Source organism: Haliotis rufescens, unplaced genomic scaffold, assembly GCF_023055435.1.
Source record: "Haliotis rufescens isolate VD_foot unplaced genomic scaffold, xgHalRufe1.0.p SCAF_8, whole genome shotgun sequence".
NCBI lineage: Eukaryota > Metazoa > Mollusca > Gastropoda > Lepetellida > Haliotidae > Haliotis > Haliotis rufescens.
This window is the reverse complement of record NW_025964372.1, coordinates 13,985,086-14,011,090: the sequence shown is the minus strand read 5'-3', so window position 1 is coordinate 14,011,090 and position 26,005 is coordinate 13,985,086. Positions and strand designations below refer to the sequence as shown.

At 38.0% G+C, this 26,005-nt stretch overlaps 2 protein-coding genes across 7 annotated transcripts in view; one reads left to right on the top strand and one right to left on the bottom strand.

The window, feature by feature from the left end:
* Positions 1-26,005, top strand: part of LOC124149041 (coiled-coil domain-containing protein 180-like) — a 95,309-nt gene that overhangs the window by 35,041 nt on the left and 34,263 nt on the right. The gene's annotated exons all lie outside the window — the stretch shown is intronic.
* LOC124149043 (arrestin domain-containing protein 4-like) lies at positions 12,768-21,128 on the bottom strand. Of its 5 annotated transcripts, XR_006863058.2 has the most exons (3): positions 20,676-20,927; positions 14,519-16,267; positions 12,768-13,930 (listed from the first exon to the last, which is right to left on the bottom strand). XR_006863058.2 is itself a non-coding variant. In XM_046520389.2 (2 exons), exon 2 carries the CDS (start codon positions 16,160-16,162, stop codon positions 14,978-14,980), a length of 1,185 nt encoding a protein of 394 aa, XP_046376345.1. In that variant the 5' UTR covers positions 16,163-16,267; positions 21,105-21,128; the 3' UTR covers positions 12,768-14,977. The 5 variants fall into 5 exon arrangements, 4 of the variants coding, with proteins under 4 accessions (XP_046376345.1, XP_046376340.1, XP_046376341.1 ...); XM_046520389.2 differs by lacking the exon at positions 20,676-20,927 and adding an exon at positions 21,105-21,128 and having other exon boundaries at positions 12,768-16,267; XM_046520384.2 differs by having other exon boundaries at positions 12,768-16,267.

The following is a 26,005-nucleotide window of genomic DNA, read 5'->3' as shown; positions in this document are numbered from 1 at the left end:
CCACACTATTTTAGCTAGTCTATAATCTTGAATGTGAGGATAGAATAGGTCCCCACCAACCCATTTCTTTTGTAAGATGCAACTAAATTGATCATGTAGTCAGGCTAGTTGACTTGGTTGATTGCATGTCATCATACCCAGACAGAGATGTTGGTCATAATATCGATCACTGGTTTGTCTGATCCAGACTTGAATATTTACATGTGTAATATAGCTGGAATATTGCCCTGTGAAACGTTTAATCCAACATGCATATCATGTATACATGAAAATGTGACTGTCTGGCTAACGCTTCTATTATACCATTCATCTGCTATGCAGCTGTCGGGATTATTTATGGAGATATTTACCATGTTACATAGACTGTCAATGCTACATTCAGTAAGGATATCCTTAATGCATGCAGGATGGCAATCATCCAAAAAGTCTGAGATGCATGTAGGTTATTGATTATAAATTCTACCTTAGGTAATTTATTACCTATGTGTAAATTATTCAGCAGTATACATTTCAAAAGTATGCATTATTTAACAGTTAAACCCATGTTGACAGAGACTGATGTGTTGTGGATTTGTGCAGTGTACGTACTGGCTTCATCAGAATGTGGCTTGAAGTTTTAGAGCAGGTGACAGAACACGTTTAACACCAAGTTTCATACTATTTTTTATCAGATACCTTAAAACCACCCTTTCAATAAAACTATGAGTTGTGTCAACATGTGCCGGGAGTATCCAGAATGTGGACTGGTCTATTTATGGACCGGTACTATATATTTCTTGTTGTTATGTCATCAGTAACGCAGTGTCGTAAGTAGCGACTTCTGGTCTGACTCACTGACTTGGTTGGTTGTATGTCATCTTGCCCAACAGCATTGAATGTCATTCATTATATCAATCACTGTTTTGAATAGTACAGTTGATTATTTACATGCCACTGTCATATAGCTGGATTATTGTTAAGTGAGGCAAACAACACACATATGTGACATTACTTTCTCAAAAACTAATTATACCATTTGAGGAAATACGGTATTCTGCCTGGTACCCTTCAACTGCTGGCTGCTCAGTGACCTTGTACAACATTGTCTTAACACATGAGCTGCTGCCAGGGCTCTTGCTAAAAGGAACTAGGGCTAGGACGAGTCCAAATGGCCTACTTGTACCCAACCCCCTATTACCCAATCCTACCCGGGTACCCACTGTAGATCTCAAGTTGGGTACAAATTGTTGGGAATTGTTTTCTGTTTGCTCAAACATATAAAAGTGTTCATAATCAGAAAGAAATGCAACATTATCTACTTGTACCAGTGTAACCATGGAATTTTATTGTTGTTGTCATTAAACAATACATCACGTGACTAACCACGGGTCCAGGTAGTCCTGTGGGTACCAGGCTCTACTCAGTATCCACCGCCCCGAATACCTGCGTTACCTGTCCCGGCCCTACACGGAACACATGCTAGACTACCTGGTAGATACATGGTTTATCGTTACATGTTTCAAGTTTTCACAAGCATTTGAAGTTCACTGTCATGTCTCTGAACAGTATTTGTAAATATTGACAGATCTTGAATGGCACAAAGATTCACAGCCTGCACATATTTAATGGAGGTTGGTTGATTGTAAGATGATCTTTGTTTGACCAGCTGTTGTGTTAAAGCACCAGTCACAAGTACATGGATTGTTGTGATATATACTTAGTTTGCCTCAGAAAGGCAAGACATTCTAGGTCACATGTGGGAATTCCAGGCAATGATATAGTTCCCCAGCAAACTCTACTTCTCACAACAGACGACTACATGGATCAGGTGGCCTAATGCTTGGTTGGTTTGTTCTTTTACGCCGCACTCAGCAATATTCCAGCGATCTGTAAATAAACGAGTCGGTACCAGACAACCCAGTGATTGATATGATGAGCATCGATCCACGCAACTGGGATCGATGACATGCTTCAACCAAGTCAGTGAGCCTGCCCAATGCTTGGTGAATTGTTTGGCTTCATGTAATCATATCCCAGTTGCATGGATACTAGATTATTAAATTTCACCCATAATGTGGAGCAGGAGGCATTTCATTTTGTATTATGTAATTCACATTTTAATTCACATGTAATTCACATGAAGCTTGAATGTTTGGTAGGATTATGTATACTAATTTAAAGAAGTTAAGGACCACCCGATTCTTTCATAATACTAATTATTCTGTCACATCGGGTGGCCCTTATCTTCTCTTGAGTAGTATATATAGTGTGTTCTACCAAGTCATGTTAGAAGAGAAGACACATTGACTTTCTACATCAGTAAATACTTAGGAACAATAAAATGATGTGAGATGGGGTGTTGAGTAGTGAGGCAGACAGGGATATAAATCTCATTTATTTTGGATGGTAATTTATTTTGACACATGCAAACTTCATAATGTTTTTGCCAGTGTCATGGTCAGGTGAATCATGGATAAGATATATGCAACATGTCACAGGGACTTATATGTAATTCTATTAATAATCCTGACTCTAGTAACTCTACCCAATGATTGAGACTGTACATATGGGTGTGGCCCTTTAAGTGCAAACAAAGGATCTACACCGGGTAGGACTTACTAACAGAACCCTGCCTTTTAATGTTAGACAAGCCAAACTTAATTGACTCCCACAATATTTCGAAATACCCGACCACACCCTGCCGTGTGATCTTTGTCCATGTCAGTTTCATGTTGGGCATGCTATGTATGTGGTACGTAGGACAGTGAAGTTTATCATACTGCCACACACATTTAGTTTCTAGTTTCCCAGATTAATCACATGGCAAAATAGAAAAGAGAAAATAGAAGATTGTTGGTTTGAGGTATTTGAAGACAAAAATAGTAATGAAATAACCAACAACTATGTTTTTGTTGGAGGCAACATACTCTTAAGAATATTGTTTTGAGGTATATTTTTAAGAAAATAATAATGAAATAAAATGAACAATTTTTTTTTTTTGGAGGCAACATACTTTAAGAATATTGGTTTGAGGTATATTTTAAAATAAATAATAATGAAATAAACAAATTAACAACTATGTTTTTGATGGAGGCAACATAGTTTAACATATTTTTTTCATGACATTTATGAGTTTTGTTCTAAATTGGAGGAGAACCATAATTACACAGTGGAAACTAGAAAATTCAGGTGTGCTGGCCAAGTAGTTGAAGCATCTTGGCAGATGAGGCTTGGGTTCAGTTTCCACTATGGCTAGGATACCGGTTTGTGAAACTAGCTTTGGATGTCCCCTACTGTACATTAGCCATGTGGGTATTACGGGTGAGAATATGTCCCCAGTAACCGATGCTGGTTGTTAGAGGTGACCAATTGGAGCGGTTGGTTAGTTTGTATGCATATCATCGTACTCACAGTGCCTTGGACCTTACACCCTGCATCAATCACTTTGTTTGACTTGATTATTAACAGGCTGGTGATGTATAGATGGAATGTGGTTGACGGTGGCGTTAAACAAAACAAGCAACTGTTATATTGCCTGAATAATGCTAAAAGTGTCATTTTTCACTCACTCACTCACCTTGACACTATGCTTTCCCCCACATGATTGCAATATTGACTGAATCATATTAATATAGCATCATTTTTCACGCTGTCTTTCTATAACAGTCACACAGACAATGCGACATATTGTCCTGATGAAGCCGGCTAGTATTGATGCAGGCTTGTCAGATATCGATCCACTTTAATTTAACTCCACATTCCGTTCAGCCCCCTAGCAGCTGGGGTATGTCTGTGACACATTGTCACACATTGTCACACAACCTGACCTGGCCCTGGTGGCCGTTGCCTTCAGTCAACACTATCATCACAGTACTTGAAGACATACCACATTTGATCACATTTGTAGCAATTTAATATATTACATAAAAGTATATGATATCAATACAGTACTCTAGGTAAATGATTTTGTTTATTGGTTTGTTGTTTTACACCGCACTCAGCAATATTTCAACTATATGATGATGGTCTGTAAATAATCGAGTCTGGACCAGACAACCCAGTGATTGATTTGGGTATCGATCCACGCCATTGGGATCGATTACATGTATCAACCAAGTCAGCGTGCCTGACCACCCGATCCCGTTAGTCCCCTCTTACAACTACGGATATGAGGCCTATCATCTCAAATAAATCTAGAAATAATTTCATCTATCCGTACTTTCATCACAAATTCTGTCAGATTTAAACCTAATTAATACTCTAAACCCTCAGTGAGAACTCAGTGAGGGTTTAGAGTATTAATTAGGTTTAAATCTGACAGAATTTGTGATGAAAATATGTGAGTCACATATGATATATATGTATCTTGTCTACATTATGTAGTAATTAATATTACATATACACATTACACATAACACCATCCTTTGTTTATTTTATATATCTGTCATGTTCTAACTTAAGGGAGTTAGCTTAGGCAGAAGAGACGACTAGTACCATATCCACAGATAGATTTACATGAAGATCAAATATATACGGTGCTAACAAATATATACAATGGTGAGCACACATAGACTTTTCAGAGACCCAGCACGTTGCTAGGAAGGCGAGAACAAGACTATGCAAGTTCTATGCAAGTAGATATATACAAGAAGCACTACATGCCAGGACTGAGGTCAGCACATACTGGTAGCGGTGTTGTCTTGGTGCCCCGAAGCACCTAGCCTTCCTCTTTCTGTTTCTGGACCAAGGCCAATATACCCCAAGTCATCTGACACGGATTAACTCATAAATATTAACAACAGTAATAATGAGAAGTGACATAGTTGCATAAGCACGTTCAGGATAGCGGACAGTCAAAGCACAATACAATGGGGATTAACAATGGAGATTAGCTTCTTATAATTAATGGCAATTAAGTAGTTCTAGCCATATACATGTCATGGCTGCATGGTAATTAGCCTTCGGAATGAAATGTTCATTCACTAATATGGTTGTCCCAAATCAGTGGCTAATTATATATCCCAAACTGGTGTCTTTAGTTTGACATAATTATGGCATTGATCTAATTTTTATTAGCCTGCCTCCATGGTCTACTGGTAGAGCGACAGCCCGGAGAGCGGAAGGTCTGGGGTTTGATCCCTGGCTGTGTCATACCAAAAGACATTAAAAGATGGTACTTGTTGTTACAGTATGAGTCAGTATGCTGTGTCTGAATGGGGTATTCATGTTAAACTGTGGCATGGTATCTCAGTGGGCTAGCACTATAAATCGGCATCAATTCGGCCACACACACACACACACACACTGTGAATGCATGTCGCTATTTAAGTGCAATAATCTTGGACGCGATGTTAAACCCGATTTCACCTCACCGTATTGTAATAAAAAGGGGTCTTGCATCAAATCACATGAGCACCTTAATTAAAAAAAAGGGGGGATTTGGAAAATACATTCAGACATTGAGTTGGCGGTACACATGCGTGAATGCATGTCGCTATATAAGTGCAATAATCTTGGACGCGATGTTAAACCCGATTTCACCTCACCGTATTGTAATAAAAAGGGGTCTTGCATCAAATCACATGAGCACCTTAATTAAAAAAAAGGGGGGATTTGGAAAATACATGCAGACATTGAGTTGGCGGTACACATGCGTTACAAATCCGGCAAACAACTGAAATCTGCACAATAGTTAACGAACCAGATGTAGATTAAGTAACATGATTTTGATTGGATTATGCATAGACTCGTTAGTCCAGCCAAATTATAACTCAATAATTCACATGACATGACATTACATGATGATTGTTAAAGTCAAGGAGTTGCCAAACCACAAAACTTATAGAAACAAAATGATTGATTCTGCACCTTTATTGACATCTAAACTGACAACTAAAAGGTGACAAATATATATTTTACAGTTATACTGGGATGTGAGATGAGATGTGTTTAGATTAACCTGGTCGCTGTTTTAGATAATCTGGTTGTTGAAGGGAAACCCATGTCTGAACACACAGAGAGAAACTGACATTTACTTTGTCAATAGCCTAGTATAAATACTGCCGTCACTCTCACATTACCTGTCAGCTCTATCAAGTCTACAACCAGGACAGGCCGTTCACTATCTGTGGGCAAGTGTACATAGTAGGTCAATATCACTCTTGTGCTTGTCTACAGCACATGCACAACCAGACACCCTGTATACGACATACAACCTAGGTAGATCCCTGGCCACATCAGATTTATAGTTTCTGCAGTGTCATTAACATATTGAGAGATCCAATCTGTCATTTAGGATTTTATAATGATTGTCATATATATTGTTCTATGTTCAGAGGGTGACAGATAATGTCATCTGGTGCCATATCTTCTCCAGAATTGTTTCATGGGCTGTAGATTGTAGTTGAAAGGAACTTGATATGCACCATTAAGGTAACTGCTTGCGATGTTGACATTAATTAGAATTATCAAAATAGATTATAGCGAGTGAGCTTGGTTTAATGTGATTTGAACAGTATGATTGGTGGAAAAACATCATAGTTTAATGTGATTTGAAAATTGTCTTGACTTTTCACTGCGTGTTAATCCATTTCTTGATAAGCATCTTCTTTTCTCAATCCTAAATTTGAAAAAACGTGGCTTGACAAAAATTCAATTCAGCCTGTGATTTTAGCCAATAGTCCAAATCCCAAACCAGGTAATATTCTGTTTGGTCTGGTCAACCCACCTAATAATAGTCAATATTAGAACACTTATATCTACTGAAAATGATGCTCAGAACCAAGTTTAGGCTAGTAGACTGTCGAAAATACACTGTCAATATCTAGTAGGTTTGACTAATATTTATCAGAAACATTTCAGTGTTATCATTGAAGTATATGATGTCATCCATTGTATCATGACGTCATGTCTGTATCACAGCTTTCAGAGTTCACATAGAAAAAGTGCAATTTATAACTTATTATTGAGTGTTGATGCTTCAAATTCCCCAAAACACCTGCAACCTAAAAACACATGGTGTTTATCTCATATAGGATGCGGGCGGTCGGGTAGCCTAGTGGTTAAAGCGTTCGTCATGCCGAAGACCCGGGTTCGATTCCCGACATGGGTACAATGTGTGAAGCCCATTTCTGGTGTCCCCCGCCGTGATATTGCTGGAATATGGCTAAAAGCGGCGTAAAACCAAACTCACTCACTCATATAGGATGCAGTTGTGACTGGATAATAAGATGTGTTCTCAATCAATAGTTCTACTATCAGTAGATTTTTTTTAATTGGTTTGTTTCCTTTAAGATCAAGCCAGACAAAGCACGTTGTTTTTCTTCATCTAATCCGCAAAATTTGAGGCAGGTTCTGTGAAAACTACACAAAATGTCACCTGCCATGTCTTGTACTATTTGTAATGTTTCTACAGTGCCAAGTTCAAGCCTGACATATATTAAAAAACTCTTGTCAGTATATTGAAAGTTTTAATGAAAATGTTTACTTAGAAATTACAATAACAAAATAAGAGAAGTGAAGGACTGTGGGACAAGGACTTTTGTGTGCAACAGTTTAGCTGGCCATTGATTGTCATGCATTGTTACAAGTATGTGTGTATATGTAGAAGTATCACACTCCTTGATCACCCAGGTAAAGCATGACAATCACTGTATGACTGTTCTGTGATGAGACAATTTGTGCAGTTTCTAGAAGCTTGATCTCACACACATCAGCAGGATTAAAATTGACTTCCAACAGAGTGACATATGGTGTCATGTACGTCATTATTTCAATTGACTGACTCAACCAATCAGTCATGCACAAATGTGTAAACGTTCAACAAATGTACAAATATAAATTTATCATTAAGACAATTTGACTGTGCCTGCTGCACAGTTGTAGTGGCTGATGAGACATTTTCACTATTGCAATAGCATGTTAATTGTTAAAACACCATTGTGATGAACATATATAGATATATATAGATATACTTCCTTCCATACTTGATTGCTGTGGGCTGTTGTTTGAGAGTTGGTCCTAATGTGAATATGCACGTGCTTCTTCAATATTGATTATCAGCATTTGTCTATTAAGTCATGTCTTGCGTGTTATTGATGTCAATGAATGCCTCATTGTATTGTATTATGAACATTTGAAATTCATACCAATTTGATGTGAATGTGCAATAGTGAAAATTTAACATCAACAGTGAAACTCCATTGATTCAAGTACAACCATTCCGTTTGAAATAGTCTTAGGTTTGATAAATTTCCAGATTGAGAAATCATGTCACTTCATGTCCTTCAGCATTAACACATTTCTGGTCCCCAAACCACTGACACAAGCGCCCACAGCGATGTTTGCTAATATATTGGCTACTGAAAAATCCCAATTAGCACACTTCCGATTGATCAATGTTCACAAGTTTATTCGTGTATGATACGCGCTTGTGTGTTATATGTATATGTGTTATACGCATTTCAGGCTGTCATCATAAACGATGAATTTTACAATCTTTCAACTCTGTTTTTTTTTCTCACCAAAATTATATTCTAACAAGAGCCCCCTATTTCTAATTTTGAGAGCGCCCCAGGCGCTTTTTACCTCGAATACCGTAAGTCTATTTAAGATTTTGAGCTGCGCAAATCCATTTTAATTTTTATTTTGACCAACCCAAACAAACTGGTCTGCAGAAATCTGTAAACCATTAAATAATTAAACTGTGGCCTGCATAACTTTATGAAGGAAGTTGGTGTTAAGGGTAATCCTCCTGTCAGGTCTGTTATGTCCTCCGCGTGTATGTACTGTATGAAGGAAGTTGGTGTTGAGGGTAATCCTCCTGTCAGGTCTGTTATGTCCTCCGTGTGTATGTACTTTATGAAGGAAGTTGGTGTTGAGGGTAATCCTCCTGTCAGGTCTGTTATGTCCTCCGCGTGTATGTACTGTATGAAGGAAGTTGGTGTTAAGGGTAATCCTCCTGTCAGGTCTGTTATGTCCTCCGCGTGTATGTACTGTATGAAGGAAGTTGGTGTTGAGGGTAATCCTCCTGTCAGGTCAGTTATGTCCTCCGCGTGTATGTACTGTATGAAGGAAGTTGGTGTTAAGGGTAATCCTCCTGTCAGGTCAGTTATGTCCTCCACGTGTATGTACTGTATGAAGGAAGTTGGTGTTGAGGGTAATCCTCCTGTCAGGTCTGTTATGTCCTCCGCGTGTATGTACTGTATGAAGGAAGTTGGTGTTAAGGGTAATCCTCCTGTCAGGTCTGTTATGTCCTCCGCGTGTATGTACTGTATGAAGGAAGTTGGTGTTGAGGGTAATCCTCCTGTCAGGTCTGTTATGTCCTCCGCGTGTATGTACTGTATGAAGGAAGTTGGTGTTGAGGGTAATCCTCCTGTCAGGTCTGTTATGTCCTCCGCGTGTATGTACTGTATGAAGGAAGTTGGTGTTAAGGGTAATCCTCCTGTCAGGTCTGTTATGTTCTCCGCGTGTATGTACTGTATGAAGGAAGTTGGTGTTAAGGGTAATCCTCCTGTCAGGTCTGTTATGTCCTCCACGTGTATGTACTGTATGAAGGAAGTTGGTGTTGAGGGTAATCCTCCTGTCAGGTCTGTTATGTCCTCCGCATGTATGTACTGTATGAAGGAAGTTGGTGTTAAGGGTAATCCTCCTGTCAGGTCAGTTATGTCCTCCGCGTGTATGTACTGTATGAAGGAAGTTGGTGTTGAGGGTAATCCTCCTGTCAGGTCTGTTATGTCCTCCGCGTGTATGTACTGTATGAAGGAAGTTGGTGTTAAGGGTAATCCTCCTGTCAGGTCAGTTATGTCCTCCGCGTGTATGTACTGTATGAAGGAAGTTGGTGTTAAGGGTAATCCTCCTGTCAGGTCTGTTATGTCCTCCGCGTGTATGTAGTCACAACTCCATGCTTGACTAAAACTGAAGAATACATTTTGCAATGCTATGTCCCTGGCCTCTGTTATCTGATGAAATGATAACATGAAATATATATTCTAGTTCTGTTCTGATTGTTTAATTGCGTGCTCATGTAAATGACATGTGTTTTGTACAGTGGAAGGTACTTAAGGAAAATGTCACTAAAACGCCTTCATTATGTTTGTATTATTTTTTACTTTTTTTATTTTTTATTTTGTCTTTGTATGTTCCGCCATCTATTTCCAGTCTAGATCTGCATCCATGTTTCTTAAGCTTAAAGGGTAGGTTGGGTAGGTTATACACAATAATTAAGCGAATATTCTTCAATTTTCGACAGTAAAATATATAAACCTAATAGAAATGAATCTGCAAAATAAATAAAAATATAAATTCATAAGTTAAATTATACACAAAGATTACAATTTATACAAGATTTTTTTCTACATCCTTAAAGCACCTTGGCTTTTCTGATTAGTGCATGCTGTCTTCAAAGATAGTTTTGTCTTAACACATGTGAAGTGTGTATCTTGCCTTGTGAAATTAGAGAAGGCATACATATAAACAAAATTGAATTATTGTCATATTTCAGAACTTGTGTTATTGTCTCCACGTAATTCAGAAATTAAAATCTGTTGATGTCTTGTATAGTAGGGAAATCATAAAAACAGGACATTGCTCCCTCATTAGTGTGATTTTGTAAACAAACGAGGACCAATCAGGCCATCGAGATGGCCAGCTAGTGTGTTGATGCATTGTATGTAACCGAAGCCGAATACACAAATATCAAAAACCAATAGCTCTTGTCTTTGTCATTTGGCAAAAAAATGGTTTCAGCGTTATTCAGTACTTGATTAACTCTGTTACACATTAATGTTGTGCCCAGTGTCACGTTAATAATCACACAAAAGGGAAGAAACATAATCATGTTGTTTTTGTTTACTTCAAGAAAATTTTCACGTACTGTTGCCTTTTAAGACCAGTCCAGTACCACTTACTTCTATTATGTATATCGACATGTATTCTTAATTCAGTGTTAGAAATTGGCACTAGTCCTGTAGTCCTTGCCAAACTGCCTAATAGTTAAGGTATCATAGGGACTAGTAGAAATTTACCTGTTTGAAGGGTTTTGCTATATGTTATCATTATAAGGACTAGTGGTCTAAAAGTGTTAGTTTCTACCTAATTCCTCTCATCACACAAGGACCCACAGCTGTGGAGACATGAAATGTCTGAATTGTAATGTATAGCGACCAGGGTACACATTATGTTGAATTCTGCACTACAACTAGCAACAAAAACTGCATTGTGAGTACTGGCAGTGTAGTCATCAGTGTCACCTGCTTCAGTGGCTGCACACTACATGAAATAAGGCCCCTGTGTTCTCAAACTGTTCCCACATGGCTTGGTGACGTGTCCACTTACATTAATGACATGCTTGTGGTCACATGCGTACATAGCTGTCAGTCAAGGCATACTACATGTTGTCAATAGCCAACTTCAAAACCTGCTTTTGGACAGAAATTGCGTAGTTGGGTTATACAGGGTTTTTTTGCTTTTTATCCTGATTGTGGAAGATTGTGTCTGAAACATTCTGCTAGAAGTGTGGGTATTGCACGGTCTCACTGTAAATTGTTGTTTGGAATATATATATGTGATCAAACATGATTGAAAATGCTTTTACCAATCTCATTATAATCAGATCTCAGTTCTCGCTACCGCTAAACAAAGATCTGAGGACATCCTATTACGGGTCATGTCAGACCGAACTTGCATGAACTTTGACCCACCAGTGGAAGGATTGACAAGAAGTCGACATAAGTGAATCGTAAGGCAGCTTTCTCGTGATTTACGGCACTGGCTTCAAACCATATTTTGAGAAATTCTCGATTAAAAAATTGAAACCTAAATGGAATGGCTAATAGATGGTCTAGATTGTATGGATTCAGTAACTATCATTCAGAATATCCCATGTTAAAGTTTTCGAGGTTGCATGATTATAAATCACATTCCGACTGTCACGTTCATGATCTGGTAAGCGATGCTCTGATTGGTCGGATGAAAGGTCATTCTGACGTGACCCCTAATGGGATGTCCTCAGATCTTTGTTTAGCGGTAGCGAGAACTAAGATCTGATTTTAATGAGATTGTGCTTTTACCAGTGTTCGAAATTAAGGGGGTCCTAAGGTTTACCCCGAAATATTTGAACCCTCCTCAATGTTTAACATTGTGGATCATGACAAGGTCACCATGACTTTCATGCTTCATTTCAAACACTATTTATAAATACATAATTTCTTTCAACACACAGTAATCATAGATGAATGTTGAATGAATATATTGATACTTATATAGGTAGTGGTAATGCAATGACCCAATACAGCACATAATCTCACAGCTGGCACACACTATGCCAGAGCTATGGATGAAAGAAAATAATAAAATAGACTCTCCAACGTGGTATACTGATCCAACATATACCGGGTTTTCTTTGTGTCCTGCTAGCTTCCTAGTCCTCTCTCCACACGACAGATTTCTTGAACATCACAGCCACTTCCTGGTTGAAGCAAATGACATGACATTTCAGAGGGTTTTCTAAGTTGTAAGAACTTGTTCCAAATCCATTTCACTTACATGAATACAAACTGTTTAAACTATGTAAATAATAATTGCCGTTATTAGTATTATTGTTTTTTCATAATTTTCATTATCAAAGCAATTGAGTGTGCGGAACCACATTGACTCAATAGTCTCCTTTGTCATTAATAACAACTTTAATATATCAACGCCACTGCAATAATAAACAAAAATATTATTGTCACTGAAACAAACGATGCTCATGTTTGCTGTGAATGTACCTAATGCTGACAAACACAGTGTTACATACACCGACTTTATTTCCAATGTTTGACAGGATGGAAAGTTTACTGGGAACATACTTGTACCTAAACAGCAATGTACTAGGGGTATCACGATACGCCCACCGTAGGTATCGATACATATCCCAGTACTTAAGTCCTCATACTTTGATTGCACTGTTGTTGCATGACATTCTCAATGCTCCATCCGGCTACCAAGAGGTTGTCACTATCAACCAGTTTGTGGTAACTCGCACAACTGGTTACTCCAGGCTTGTTTAGTGTTATGAAATCAGATCTAACATTTTCTTGTATGACCTGGGAATGTAACACAGGCTGGGCTATAGCAAAAATTTGTAAATTATGACTTGTTGAATATCAATATAGAATTATATCCCTGGTCGATACATAGGTAGGCGTATCGTGAAACAATCACAATGCTTCAATACAATGTACCCCACTGCTGAAACACATAGTTCAGTGACATAGAAATATATGACTGATAGCAGGATTTTGATTACCCCATATGTTTGGTAATTAGCAGCACAGACATAATGAGAGGACGCAGTAAATGCTTGTCACAGTCTGAATCCACATTGAAAGATTTACTGTATGCTAAGTCACCTTGTCCCAAGTTATAGCAAAACATTGATCTCCATTACCACGTTTTACTTTTCATTATTCAAGTCTGTTGTTGACAAATATGGTGATCAGTACTGCTTGCTTGCAGGAGAGGTACCATGAATCATGACAAATACAGTATTTATAATAACCCAGTACTAGGAACTTGTATCAAATTGCTCAGATACAGTATTTGTGTGTTGAAAATATGACATGGTTGGAATCTTTGGGAGTAAAATGTTTACAGTAAAATCCTCTCCTATATATAATACATATGTTGCTGCTTGTGAAAGTGTCCAGTTGTGTTGCATATACTGAGCATCAAAAGAAATGCACCCTCGTTGGTCTATAATTACTTTCTTGTTTTGTTGTTGATCAAAGAAAACATCTGAAGAATGTTACAAGAATCCAAACACATCCAGCTCTCAGCATATTCAGAAACATTTCCACTTTCTGTGGATTTCATGAAAGCATTGGTAAAAAAGCACTGATACATTGCTCATCCACAGTAATCAACATGTGCACGGTACAAACTTGGAAAGTTCTTGAAGGTAACTTTGTTCCTGAAAAGTAAAAAAATAACTGACCATTTCTCAAACAAGGTGCTTGAAAAGAGCTGAAATTGTATTTGGGCTGAAAGGATTTGAACACACAATATGCCACTGATTTGCAAGAATATTTATCGCTCTAATTACACATAGAGATTACAGTTAGGTGATTGAGCATCATTCCCACTGGCTCCCAGCAAATGATACCGATACGATGGAGGAAAGTATCACGTGACTGTTTCATATCCACTCTTGTGACTAATTAGCCTCTTTTATAGACATAAACTAGTCCTTGAAAAAAGGTTTTTAAAGAGTTTGAATGTTGACCTGAAACATCTGTATGAATACTAAAGTGAAACAACATGGTTTTACAGCTAGACTTACAGTAAGGTAGCAGAACATAATAACAAACTCTGTTTTACAGTTTTCAAATATCTTTAAAGCTGGAAATTATGAAATAAATGCATGATTACTAGAACATAGAATTATTTTGACAATTGTAAAATCATTTATTGACATTTGATATCCAATACTGTTATAGTGACAAATAGCAGTAAAATAATATTTATATATAAATATAAAAACCCTCTATGTGATACTTACATAGCTTGTCTATAGTATGTCCATTGCACTTGATGGTCACTGGGTAATATATATATTCCTGTACACATGCTAATCCATTTCAGTGATATTTACAACACAAACTTGACAAGGCTTGTCAATAAACTGTCAAACTATGTACACGAAATTGATATGTGATTTTCCATGAAGCTCATCAATGTCAGTTGAGGTGCCTGTGATTGACAGGGCATTTCCTTGTTAATTGCATGAATGTCTTTTGGGATTTCTCTTTTATTTTATAGGATGATTCATGGACAAAACCATTATTTTACGTCAATTTCACATTAATTTACCAAATATTAATGTAAATTGATCAGAAACACTACAATGGCTATCTATAAGTCTCAAACCAGTTTTTATCTACAAATTTGCATATAGTAAATATTTTGACCAGTAGCAACCCAAAACAGAATATATGATTAATAGTTTCTATAACTCTCTTCATAATTTGGTGTTCTCGATGATTTCTGGCTGTTCATCTGGTATGTTCCTCATCCCAGGACGCCCGCCACGATTCATGAAAGAGTTGTTACGAAACAGAGGATTGTTGATGACACTCCTGTCGTCACTCCGGAGCTCTGGTGGCACTCCCCCATGCCAGTCATTGACTGTGTCACGTTCATCGAACCCGTTGCCTACATTGTCCAGTACAACCCCCTTCATTTTCACTGTCCACTGACTATTGATGTTGTTATTCGGCTTCTCTTGTTTCGGAATTTCCAATCCAGCCGGATGAGCTCCGATCAGGAGAGGAGCTTCAAGTTTGACTTCAACCCCCCCTGTTAACTCCACCCGAAACTGGAAAAGATACGACAGGTCGATAATATCGCAGTATTCCAAGTTTGATTCCGGTATGTATGGTGGAACAGTGAGACGAACATATGACCATCGCCTTCCATCATTGTAGGTTAGGTCATACTCATCGCGTTTCTTGTTTACTATCTGTCGAAAGTTTGTGGTGTACTTCTTGGCATTGTATGTACTATGCATGATGATAGATGCCTGAACGGCAGTGATCGTACGCCGACTTTTGTTTTTCACTTCCGCATGAACAAACAAATCTTCTCCCGGCACGCCACCTTGTTTGTTAAGTCCGGCTCGAACATAAACATTCCCGAATGTGCACGAAGCCCAGAAACACTGATTTCGTTCCAATTCTAATGGTGTTTCTATGAAATCTGGCAAAGGACTCCTCCGTAAACACAGAAACGGCTCACTTGTAATAGCTTGGTCAATAGACTTGTCTCCCTTGACCGTGGCTTTCATTAGGTATGTTACACTCCCGTATTTTCCGATGTACGAAGACGGGAGGTTTTCAGGAAGCTGGTATTCGAAGGGGAAGTCGTTGTTGCCGACGTGAATCCCCTTCGGTCGTCCTCCCCGAGCGTCAATGACAACTTTAGACGCGTTAATGTATGTCTCGCTGGCCGTGTACGTCTCTCCGGAACTCTCATCGTCCCACCCGACTGAGCCCTCCCCCACTATCGTGATGAATATTGTCCTTATGAAGGTGGGTCTGGAGGATTTGATACATATGGCGCCACGCACCACCTCGCCCGGTTGATACTGATACTGCTCGTCAATATCATGTTCCAGAGTGATTGACAACTGCTCAATTGCAGACATGTTGTGTGGTGTGTTAATCCAGTTGGTGGGATACAGATTTAGGGCTCGCTGTTTGTGCTGCTTCAACTACATCACAACATCACTGTTGAGGTTCAAGTTCCAGATCTGAAATAGAATTATCGTTATTAAGTATTTTGTTGACAAATAGTTCAGTTTTGCTGTTAAAATGACACCTAAAACAATGTTCTGACTAATACCTACGGATGTACCCTTTACATGTGCAAATTCTTGTCAAACTTGCCACCATGTTTCACGGTTACAAAAAGAATATTGTGTTCTGATTTACAATCCACAGACTCGTACATCAGTGTATGTCTGACACTCCCACAGCAAACCAAAACCCATTGCAGAAAACACACAGCTGTGCTCTGGTTCGAAACATCGGAAAGATTGTTCATATTTTTTTACAATACCCTCACAATCACAAGAATGAAGATGTTGTTAACCTGTTTGAAGTCGGAAGTTTATAGCAACTCGTATACCTGGCGTAACTGGTGTAACTGAGTGTCTGGCGTGATCGACATGAATAATAGATACATTGATTCTTCACTAATTAATACAGGCTTTCTCCTTCCTTAGATTAAACGAGATGAAGTAGACTATGTCACATTTCAGACCTCTCAATCAATAAATGTAATTTGACTGACCTCATAATGGGGACCTCAAGACAGAATCGCATACTAATGAGATTAACAAAGCGACAAATGTTTGCGCTGGTTTTGTTGCAGCTAATGCTGTTGCTGTTTGTTGCGGTTGCTGTTTGAACAAAAGTGCACGAAATGTGCGACTGCTGCAGTCAATATCAATGTATTGTGATTCAATTCGCTCTTTAAGTACATTTGCATGTTTATCAAAGAAATGACGATGTCAAGTTAATAAAATTAAAATCCAGTTTAGACCATAATTAAAAGATGAATACAAAATGAAATTATAATTTAACAAGCAATTTACTTCTCACCTTTTACTTTGACTATGAAATTATTAACATTCTTTTTTAGGTAGGATGTCTTTTGAAAATCCTTATAACTCCATATAACTGAATGTTCTGTTAAGTTGTGATAAGATTTAGATGAAAATAGAGGGTAAAAGGGCATGAGAATTATTTCGAAATCATAAAACCTTTTGAGAAAGTCTTTCCTTGCACGGGGTACATCATGACTTGAAGAAAGCTGTTTGGTGTTGACTAATTGTGTTGGTTTGTACACACTGTTTGGTCTGGTGGCCACATGACAATGGACGTTAGGTTACCCAGTGCTGTTCTCCCAGGTCAACTCAATCGACAGGTAGTTTAGATTTAAAGATTGAATATGTAATATGTTTACTTGTATCCAGTTTGTCTGCATTCAATCTGACACCACTGGAAGGGGTTACCATGTTTACAGAAGTTACGATAGGTGTATTCATAAAACCTGTCACATATTATGAGGGTGGAGATGGAAGATAAACTTGATATAGTTTGTAACTTTACTACTTTTAGATCCCCCTATTTTTAACAAATTTTGAAGGGAATTTGAAGTTTGCAATATGAAAGTAATTTTCTTTGAAAATGGGAGTGAATAGGTTTTTGGTGATGTGGATTATTTTTTAACTATTACATAAAAAATGAAATATTTATTAATGTGTATCAATACCCATGCACAGGTTTTAGGGGTGGATGGGTAGGTGGTTGGGTAGGTAGCCTAGTGGTTAAAGTGTTTACTTGTCATGCCGAAGACCTGGGTTCAATTACACACATGGGTACAATGTGTGAAGCCTATTTCTGGTGTCCCCCCTCTGTGATATTGTTGGAATATTACTAAAAGTGGCGTAAAACGATACTCACTCATCACTTGTCACTGTTTGTGATGACAATCCCTGTCACAAGAGATGTCAACTTAATGACACTTTTAACTTGTTGTACAAGACTTAATTCAGTAATAGTGGGAAGTAGCTTTCACATTTAACTGATTGTTTCTGAAATGAGATTTGTATGCGACATTGAGCTTTTGAACCTCTCTCTTCTATTAGTGAGATCAGCAAATATTGCCTCAGTAGGTACACATGTTTTCATTCAAGCTTGAGAAGTGCAATCTTGGATAATTTCTGTACATCCCCCGGGTGTGTCATCGGAACACAATGTTATCAACACCTTTCATTGTTCGTAATATCAATTAACATAGTGACAGCCTGAGGGGGTGTAATGCACCACTGGAGGGTGTTGAAGCGTACTGTGATCAGCTGACTGGGATCACCTCCATCACTTGTCCATCAGGTGTACATTGCACATGTCAATCACTAACCAGCTGCTATTTCAATGCATGGAAATATAATCATTATCTTTTCATAGACCATTAGTGCGGAAGGAACGGTTCTTTTATTTGATGCTTGAACCAAATTCGATAAGAAACTTGTCAGTTCTGGTGTTGATTGATGGCTATGCAAGTGTTGATTGTAGGTTATCCATGAGAGAGTATCGGGACGGATGATGACACTGGTGCTCTAATGCACACATGTCTGTCAGTATTGACTCTGTAACACAGCAGCGTACATAACAGCAAATATTGTCATAGCTCCGACCCAAACTAAATAAATATTTTAACACCTTCCTATTGACACGATATTGTATATATATAATGTTTGGTTTAATAATTTCATGTAGGGTATTGTGCGAATGATTACAATGTGGTGAGGTTGTATAATTTTGGATGTATATTTCTGTAGTGAAATGTACTTTGACAAGTCTGAGGGGCTTGAAGTCAACGCAGGTGTTCATATATTCAATAAACTGGAGGTTTCAAACTCAAGGCACAGAGATGTGTTATTAACTGTGTTGTCTGACTAAGGGTTAGGCAAACAATAGTTTTATTCAGTTCCATCATCATATTTCAATTTGGTGCAATGGACTTTTTTCTTGATTTTAGTACACATATATATGTTAGTCACGAAGTTCTTGGTTTCATATTGCAATTTTACCCAGACTTTTTAACAAATCAGATTTTGGCAGCCCCACATTTGTCTTGTACAATGAATAATAAATGACTATGAACGAGACATATTATGTTACAGTTAAGCTTGATGTCGGCAGTTGTAAATCGTCCATATACATGCAAGAAGCAAACATTAAGAAAGCTGCCTTTGTCTGCATGAGGTGAAAGCTATTCCATTAATTTGTAGGGAATTCATGCCATCTTTACATTTCAGCCAAACAATTGTTCATTCATGATTTGTCGCAAGTGTCACTTTCAACCTCTCTCACAGCTGCTGAAGTAATAAATGGCCAGTTAATGATTTTTGGGGTTATATTGTAGGGGCTAGTTGAGAGTGTGTGAGTGAGGCGACTTTAGCAATATTCAAACAATATCATGGCAGAGGACATCAGGAATGGGCTTTTTAACCATGGGCCGAACCCAGGATGTGGATGACAAATAAATGGCCCAGTTATCTTATCAGTTTACTTGGATGCATCATAACACAAACACAGCCTGAGAATGTGCCAGACATATATCCCCGTTCCCATGTTTCATGTCACAAGTCTGTATGTGTACAGTCATAGGAACGACTCAGTGGTTTCAAAAGATTTATGTACATAACTTGAGAATTAACTTCCTTGAAGCTAAGAAACAGTAAGTTTTAAAAGCAGCACAATGCAAATATATTCTGACTTGTTTATGTTGCTTCTTTAAGCTGGCTGAAATTCTCATCATGAGCAGCCCAACCTGTTAAACAAGTTCATAAAACACAATGTCAGGTCAACATTTGCCTTCAGTTTTAACATGTTTGTTTCCTAGACTTTCAAAACGTCTTAATACAAAGATACATTTGAAAAAGAGGATAATAAATTGCTCATTTAAAAAAGGATTCCCTAGCATTCTTGGTAACAATATTTATATACATGCTGAGACACACTGATTTTTCCAGAGGCAAATGTTATTTGTTCATCAAGATAACTTTTGAAAGGACATTCTTCTATTTCAATATCAAATTTCTCAAAAATATTTGGACATATTGCATGACAATGAATCAAGATTGGTGTCCCAGAAAATCACCCCGTCTGAAATTTTGTAATGTTTGTAACATTTTTCAATATCACTTAGAAATAAATGACCTGATTTGGGATTGAAAAGAGATTGTTAATGTTGATCATATGGTAAAAGATTTTTCCTTTGTACATTGCTGAAATGAAATTCACAATATACTGGTACGGCTACCAGCATTCCAGTGTAGGCTATATATATTTACTTGGTTGTCAGTTTTAATGTACTACATGTATAAATACGTCGTACTTTAGCAATGAGATCAACAACATCATTCATTGTTATCACTGTTGTCACAATACAGCATGAAATACATTTCACTTCATCTGAAATGAACGACTTACCTACCCGACAGTCTGAACCGGTCTATATCAGTGGAGCATGAGTTGTCAAGTTTTCTATTCAATAAAGGGTGGGGTGACATCTACCCACTACTGCCATGTCTTCTGTGAAATAGACACTTGTACATATCACTCGTCAATTTCACATGCACAACATACCTCAACAACTGTATTCTCTCCCAGAAACTTGTCTTTGGTCAAAGTGTATATTTCACAAGCTGTTGATCACTATGTGGTGGTGTTATACATTCTAATCTCTGCTACCCCATCCTTACTGGGTCAGTCTGCATTATAAGGAGCGGGTTGTCAGTCAAGCAAGAAGGACTGTAAATGCTACCCACGCTATTTCGGGATCATAAAACCTGTTTTTCCAAGCCAGTGAAGAAAGATCTCAAGCTGGATGAATAGCTAGCACACCTGATCTCGTTAGGGTCTGTAGCCTCAGTGCAACCTCAACCAGTCACATACACAAGCACTTGAGCTGCTGTGACAATGCTGAAAAGCTTCAAATAAAAGCTATCATTTTCAGACTTGGTGCTTCTGTCATAGCCATTCGTTTGTTAGTTGACATGTTGTCAAGGAACCTACCTGTCTGGCACAGTTGTATCAAGGGCTCTGATTGGATGATAAGAGACTATGGGTGGCTTGTGGAGGAGTGACTCTAAGCCTGAGCGATGTTAGTGCTGGCTTGGGGTATCAGATGTCATTAACGAGACTTCTCTAACGAGGTTACGTAATAATTTGTTTGCATTGTTGCTTGAGCAGTGATCACTGGGTAAAGTGTGCTCTTGCATGTCATGTACAATTGTTTCATTTTCAGCAGTAGAAACTAACAGGTTTGATCCACTAGTCCTTATTAATGATAACATATAGTAAAACCCCTAAAAAGGGGAAATGTCTACTCGTCCTTATGATACCTTAACTATTGGGCAGTTTGGCAAGGAATACAGGACTAGTCCAATTTCTAACGCTGCATTTTAGGAAATTCACTTAGATTTGGAAGATTTGTTTTAAAGCGGCACTGATCTATAGCAAGTCCCCAAGACTGGTTGTTGCCTTTTTATTTTTTTCCCTGTGAGTGCCTGGATGATATCCCAGAAATCTTGACTAGTTCGCGACTGGTGCTGCGCCACCAGTAAGCACATTAGTCACTTTTATTGATAGTATAAGGGTGTATCGTCACATTGGTCAACAATATGAAATATAGTTTTGTCTTGGGAACAATAAGGTACCTTTAGGGTCGGCATCGGTAATGGTGACAAAGTTTTGATAAGTCACATGCTTGGTATTGAGCAGTTTTCATTTGCACTTTTGTGACTTTTAACACAAACTAAATATTTTACCTGATTATTGGTTATTTTATCATTTGTATATGTTATAGTCAATGTGTAAAACGAGTAAAAATTTCACTTATGTCACTTATAAATGCCAAAATATTCTCTTAATTTACTAATTGACCGAAAAATCGGTCCAGTTGCTTTGTTATGATAATGAATTCCAAACATTTTGATGTTTTATTTCATCACCCAGTGACTGAAAATGATAGGATTAAAAGAAAACTAAAGTCAAAGTACATTTCTATCATCCTAATTGGTCTATTGTGATGTTTTAAGCCCTTTGAACGTCTTAATAACTTCTTAGTCAGTCAGTTAAATAAATGGACAGATCTGTTTGTCAATTTGTAAAATGACTGAAATATTAAGACATTTTATAAATTTCCTGAGTGAATCACATTTTACACATTGACTGTAACATATACACATGCCTGCGAATTAAAAGGCTTGTGAAAACAACGCCTTTGTGTTGTCTATTTTGCATCAAAGATCTTCCCAACGAAAAGTAAGAGGAACAAGAACAATTCTGTTCAATGCAACAGCAAATGAATGAAACAAAATGCAAATATCGTAATTAAAACTGACCAAAGTTATATGTGTAGTATTAAGCTGTTACTTTGTTCAAGGAATGTTTCCGTCAATACCCACTGAGAGAAACAACATCCCATACACCTGCAGCTGTACAAAGAAACCCTTTTCTATGTCACATGTCAGAATATTTCACCCAACTTTAATCCTGGATTTAGGTTGAATAATTAGGTCATGTAAAATATACCCCACGCTTGGATATTAGTCATAGGTGATGTGAAATATACCACACCCTTTGGACATAGGTCATGTAAAATATACCCCACCCTTGGGCATAGGTCATGTAAAATATACCACACCCTTGGACTTAGGTCATGTAAAATATACCACACCCTTGGGCATAGGTCATGTAAAATATACCACACCTTTGGACATAGGTCATGTAAAATATACCACACCCTTGGACATAGGTCATGTAAAATATACCACACCCTTGGACATAGGTCACATAAAATATACCCCACCCTTGGACATAGGTCATGTAAAATATACCACACCGTTGGACATAGGTCATGTAAAATATACCCCACCCTTGGGCATGGGGCATGTAAAATATACCCCACCCTTGGACATAGGTCATGTAAAATATACCACACCCTTGGACATAGGTCATGTTAAATATACCACACCCTTGGACATAGGTCATGTAAAATATACCCCACCCTTGGGCATGGGTGATGTAATCCTTATGGAGATAGGAAATACAAACATGGTGATCTAGAACTGTCTATAGTTCCTTCTGTACAAAGTAATTAGTGTTAGAGCGTGGCCTGTTTCCACCCTGTGTCTGACTTGTCTCTCAGCAGTAACGGTATTTGCAGCCTCCACAACTACCTCACCACAGCTTTAGATAAACTGTTGGATTTTTGGGGTAGTTTACCCAGGGGTTGATTTTGATTGAGTATTCAAGACTTTTGTACCATGTTTCGTGACATTTGGGTATTTAAACATGTTTCGTAACAATTTCTAGTGTATTTCAGGTGGGAAATGATAGGGAATTTGGTTACAGATGGTAAATGGCAGGTGTGTGTTTCAGGTGGTAAATGACAGGTATGTTGGTTTGAGAATGTTATTTCATATTAGCGGTGATAACTGATACCATGTAGTGATTTGTGTTTATTCACTATGTGACTCGTGAAATATTTCCGGATTTACTGTAATTGTTTTGTAACAAAAGAGTATCAGCAGACAACCCCTGTCTGTGACTTCACATACGGTGACCTTTGCACTTACTAAAACATTGCTGTCAGAACTCACAATTTTTATTTTCATTTCTCTCTCGTCATATTCAACGGAAATATGAAAACAAAACACTCTTCGATTTAGAAGATCATCAACTTTCGCCAAGGCATATATATGAAGACAATATAAAATTTGTTGATATTAAAATAGCAATAAGTTTCACTGAGGTCCAATGAAACCTGCCATGTTTGATTTTCATACATCTGCTAACATTACGACACAGGATTTGTTCTTTTGTATGGCGAAAATATCCAACCAAAACACTTAACATTATGATTGGTGATTATTAAAAAAGGCGTTTATTGTATCCTGAAAATTTCATTACATGACACGTTAGATTAATCCTTATATTCTCATTTCTGTAACTGACACGATGACCTCGAAAATGGCAGGCATGTGTGTTACAGGTGGTAAATCATAGCTATGTTGGTTACAGATGGTAAATGGTAGGTGGGTGTGTTACAGGTGGTAAATGATAGCTATGTTGGTTACAGATGGTAAATGGTAGGTGGGTGTGTTACAGGTGGTAAATGCAGGTGTGTGTGTTTCAGGTGGTAAAGGCAGCTGTGTGTGTTTCAGGTGGTAAATGATAGCTATGTTGGTTACAGATGGTAAATGCAGGTGTGTGTGTTACCTGTGGTAAATGATAGCTATGTTGGTTACAGATGGTAAATGGTAGGTGTGTGTGTTTCAGGTGGTAAAGGCAGGTGTGTGTTTCAGGTGGTAAAGGCAGGATTGTGCGTTTCAGGTGGTAAAAGCAGGTGTGTGTGTTTCAGGTGGTAAAGGCAGATGTGTGTGTTTCAGGTGGTTAAAGCTGGTATATGTAGCTGGTATAAAGCTGGTATATGTGTTTCAGGTGGTAAAAGCAGGTGTGTGTGTTTCAGGTGGTAAAGGCAGATGTGTGTGTTTCAGGTGGTTAAAGCTGGTATATGTAGCTGGTATAAAGCTGGTATATGTGTTTCAGGTGGTAAAGGTAGGTATGTATGTGTTTCAGGTGGTTAAAGCTGGCATATGTGTTTCAGGTGGTAAATGGTACATCGGTGTGTTACTGGTGGTAGACAATGGGACATGGGTGTTGTAGACCAGTAAGTGTTTCCCTTCCAGAGCTACCAAACAAACATGACTGCGTCACTACCTTGTGATCTGTGCAGCCACACTTATCATATCATTCATTCTGTGTAACGCCTACACGTGTTATACTTCATACTTGTTATGTCAGAAGTTTTGGATATGTAAGGATTTCTTTTGGTCTCTGTGATTATTTTTTTTTTGTGAATGTCCCGTTGTTGACATGCGTCTCATCAGCATTAAATATTTTAGACTACACATTTAGCTTCAAAAAGTTGTTTGTCTTGTGTCAAAATGTCTCATACGCTCTCAGCCAGAACTAATTCTCCAAAGCTTTTTCAACATGACAACTATCACATATGCTCTGCTGGACTATAGAAGTCAGGCCAGATTCTTCATATTTCTTGGTTTGGAGATTAGTTTGTAAATATAAAAAGTCATGCTGAGTAGGTGGAGGATAAAATAAACTGAAAACACTTTTCAGAATATTTTTTTTGTTCTTCAAAACAATATCTGAATATGTTGCAATTTATGCATGATTGTCACATCATTTTACCTACCTAAACGGTAAATAAACATGTCTGGTGATTTTTTATCTCAAATTTCGAATTTGTACTGACGAAGTTTCTCAGCACCCGTTCGTTTGCCGGACTTCGCTCAAAGGGTACGGTGTAAAAAATTTCTGCGCATAATATTCAAATTTCTTTTTTTCCAAAATATTGAACCCGCTAGAGGGGGGTGCGCATTATACATGGGTGCGCACTATACTCAAGAAAATACGGTATTATAACCTATTGTCTTGCAGTTTTACCCATTGTAACCTATGTCTTGTTGTTTTATCCGTTATAACCTATTGTCTTGCAGTTGTACAATGTGAGAGGCCCATGTCTGGTGTCCCCTGCCGTGATATTGCTGGAATATTGCTAAAAGCGGCGTAAAACCATACTCACTCACTAACTGTAAATAATCCGTGTGTGGACAGGACAAAGTATTGGTTATTATATGTCAGGGTGCAATGATACCAACAGCTTTTGACACTGAGCGCAACTGAAATTTTGATCAATGAGATCTTGCATTTACACAATGGAATGATCCAACGGCCACACTTACCATGTCCATAGTAAAGGATTGGAGTTTGTACAGCCAGATGTCTTTGTTTGCTCAAAATCTGTATGTAGAACCCCTTACAATAAACAATTGACAACCATACCTTGCAAGTTTAACCAGAATCACAACTGAAGACTTTGTTAAGTTGTG

Excerpts from the sequence above, each read along its gene's own strand:
- LOC124149043 (XM_046520389.2), bottom strand. The coding sequence starts at position 16,162 with ATGTCTGCAATTGAGCAGTTGTCAATCACTCTGGAACATGATATTGAC.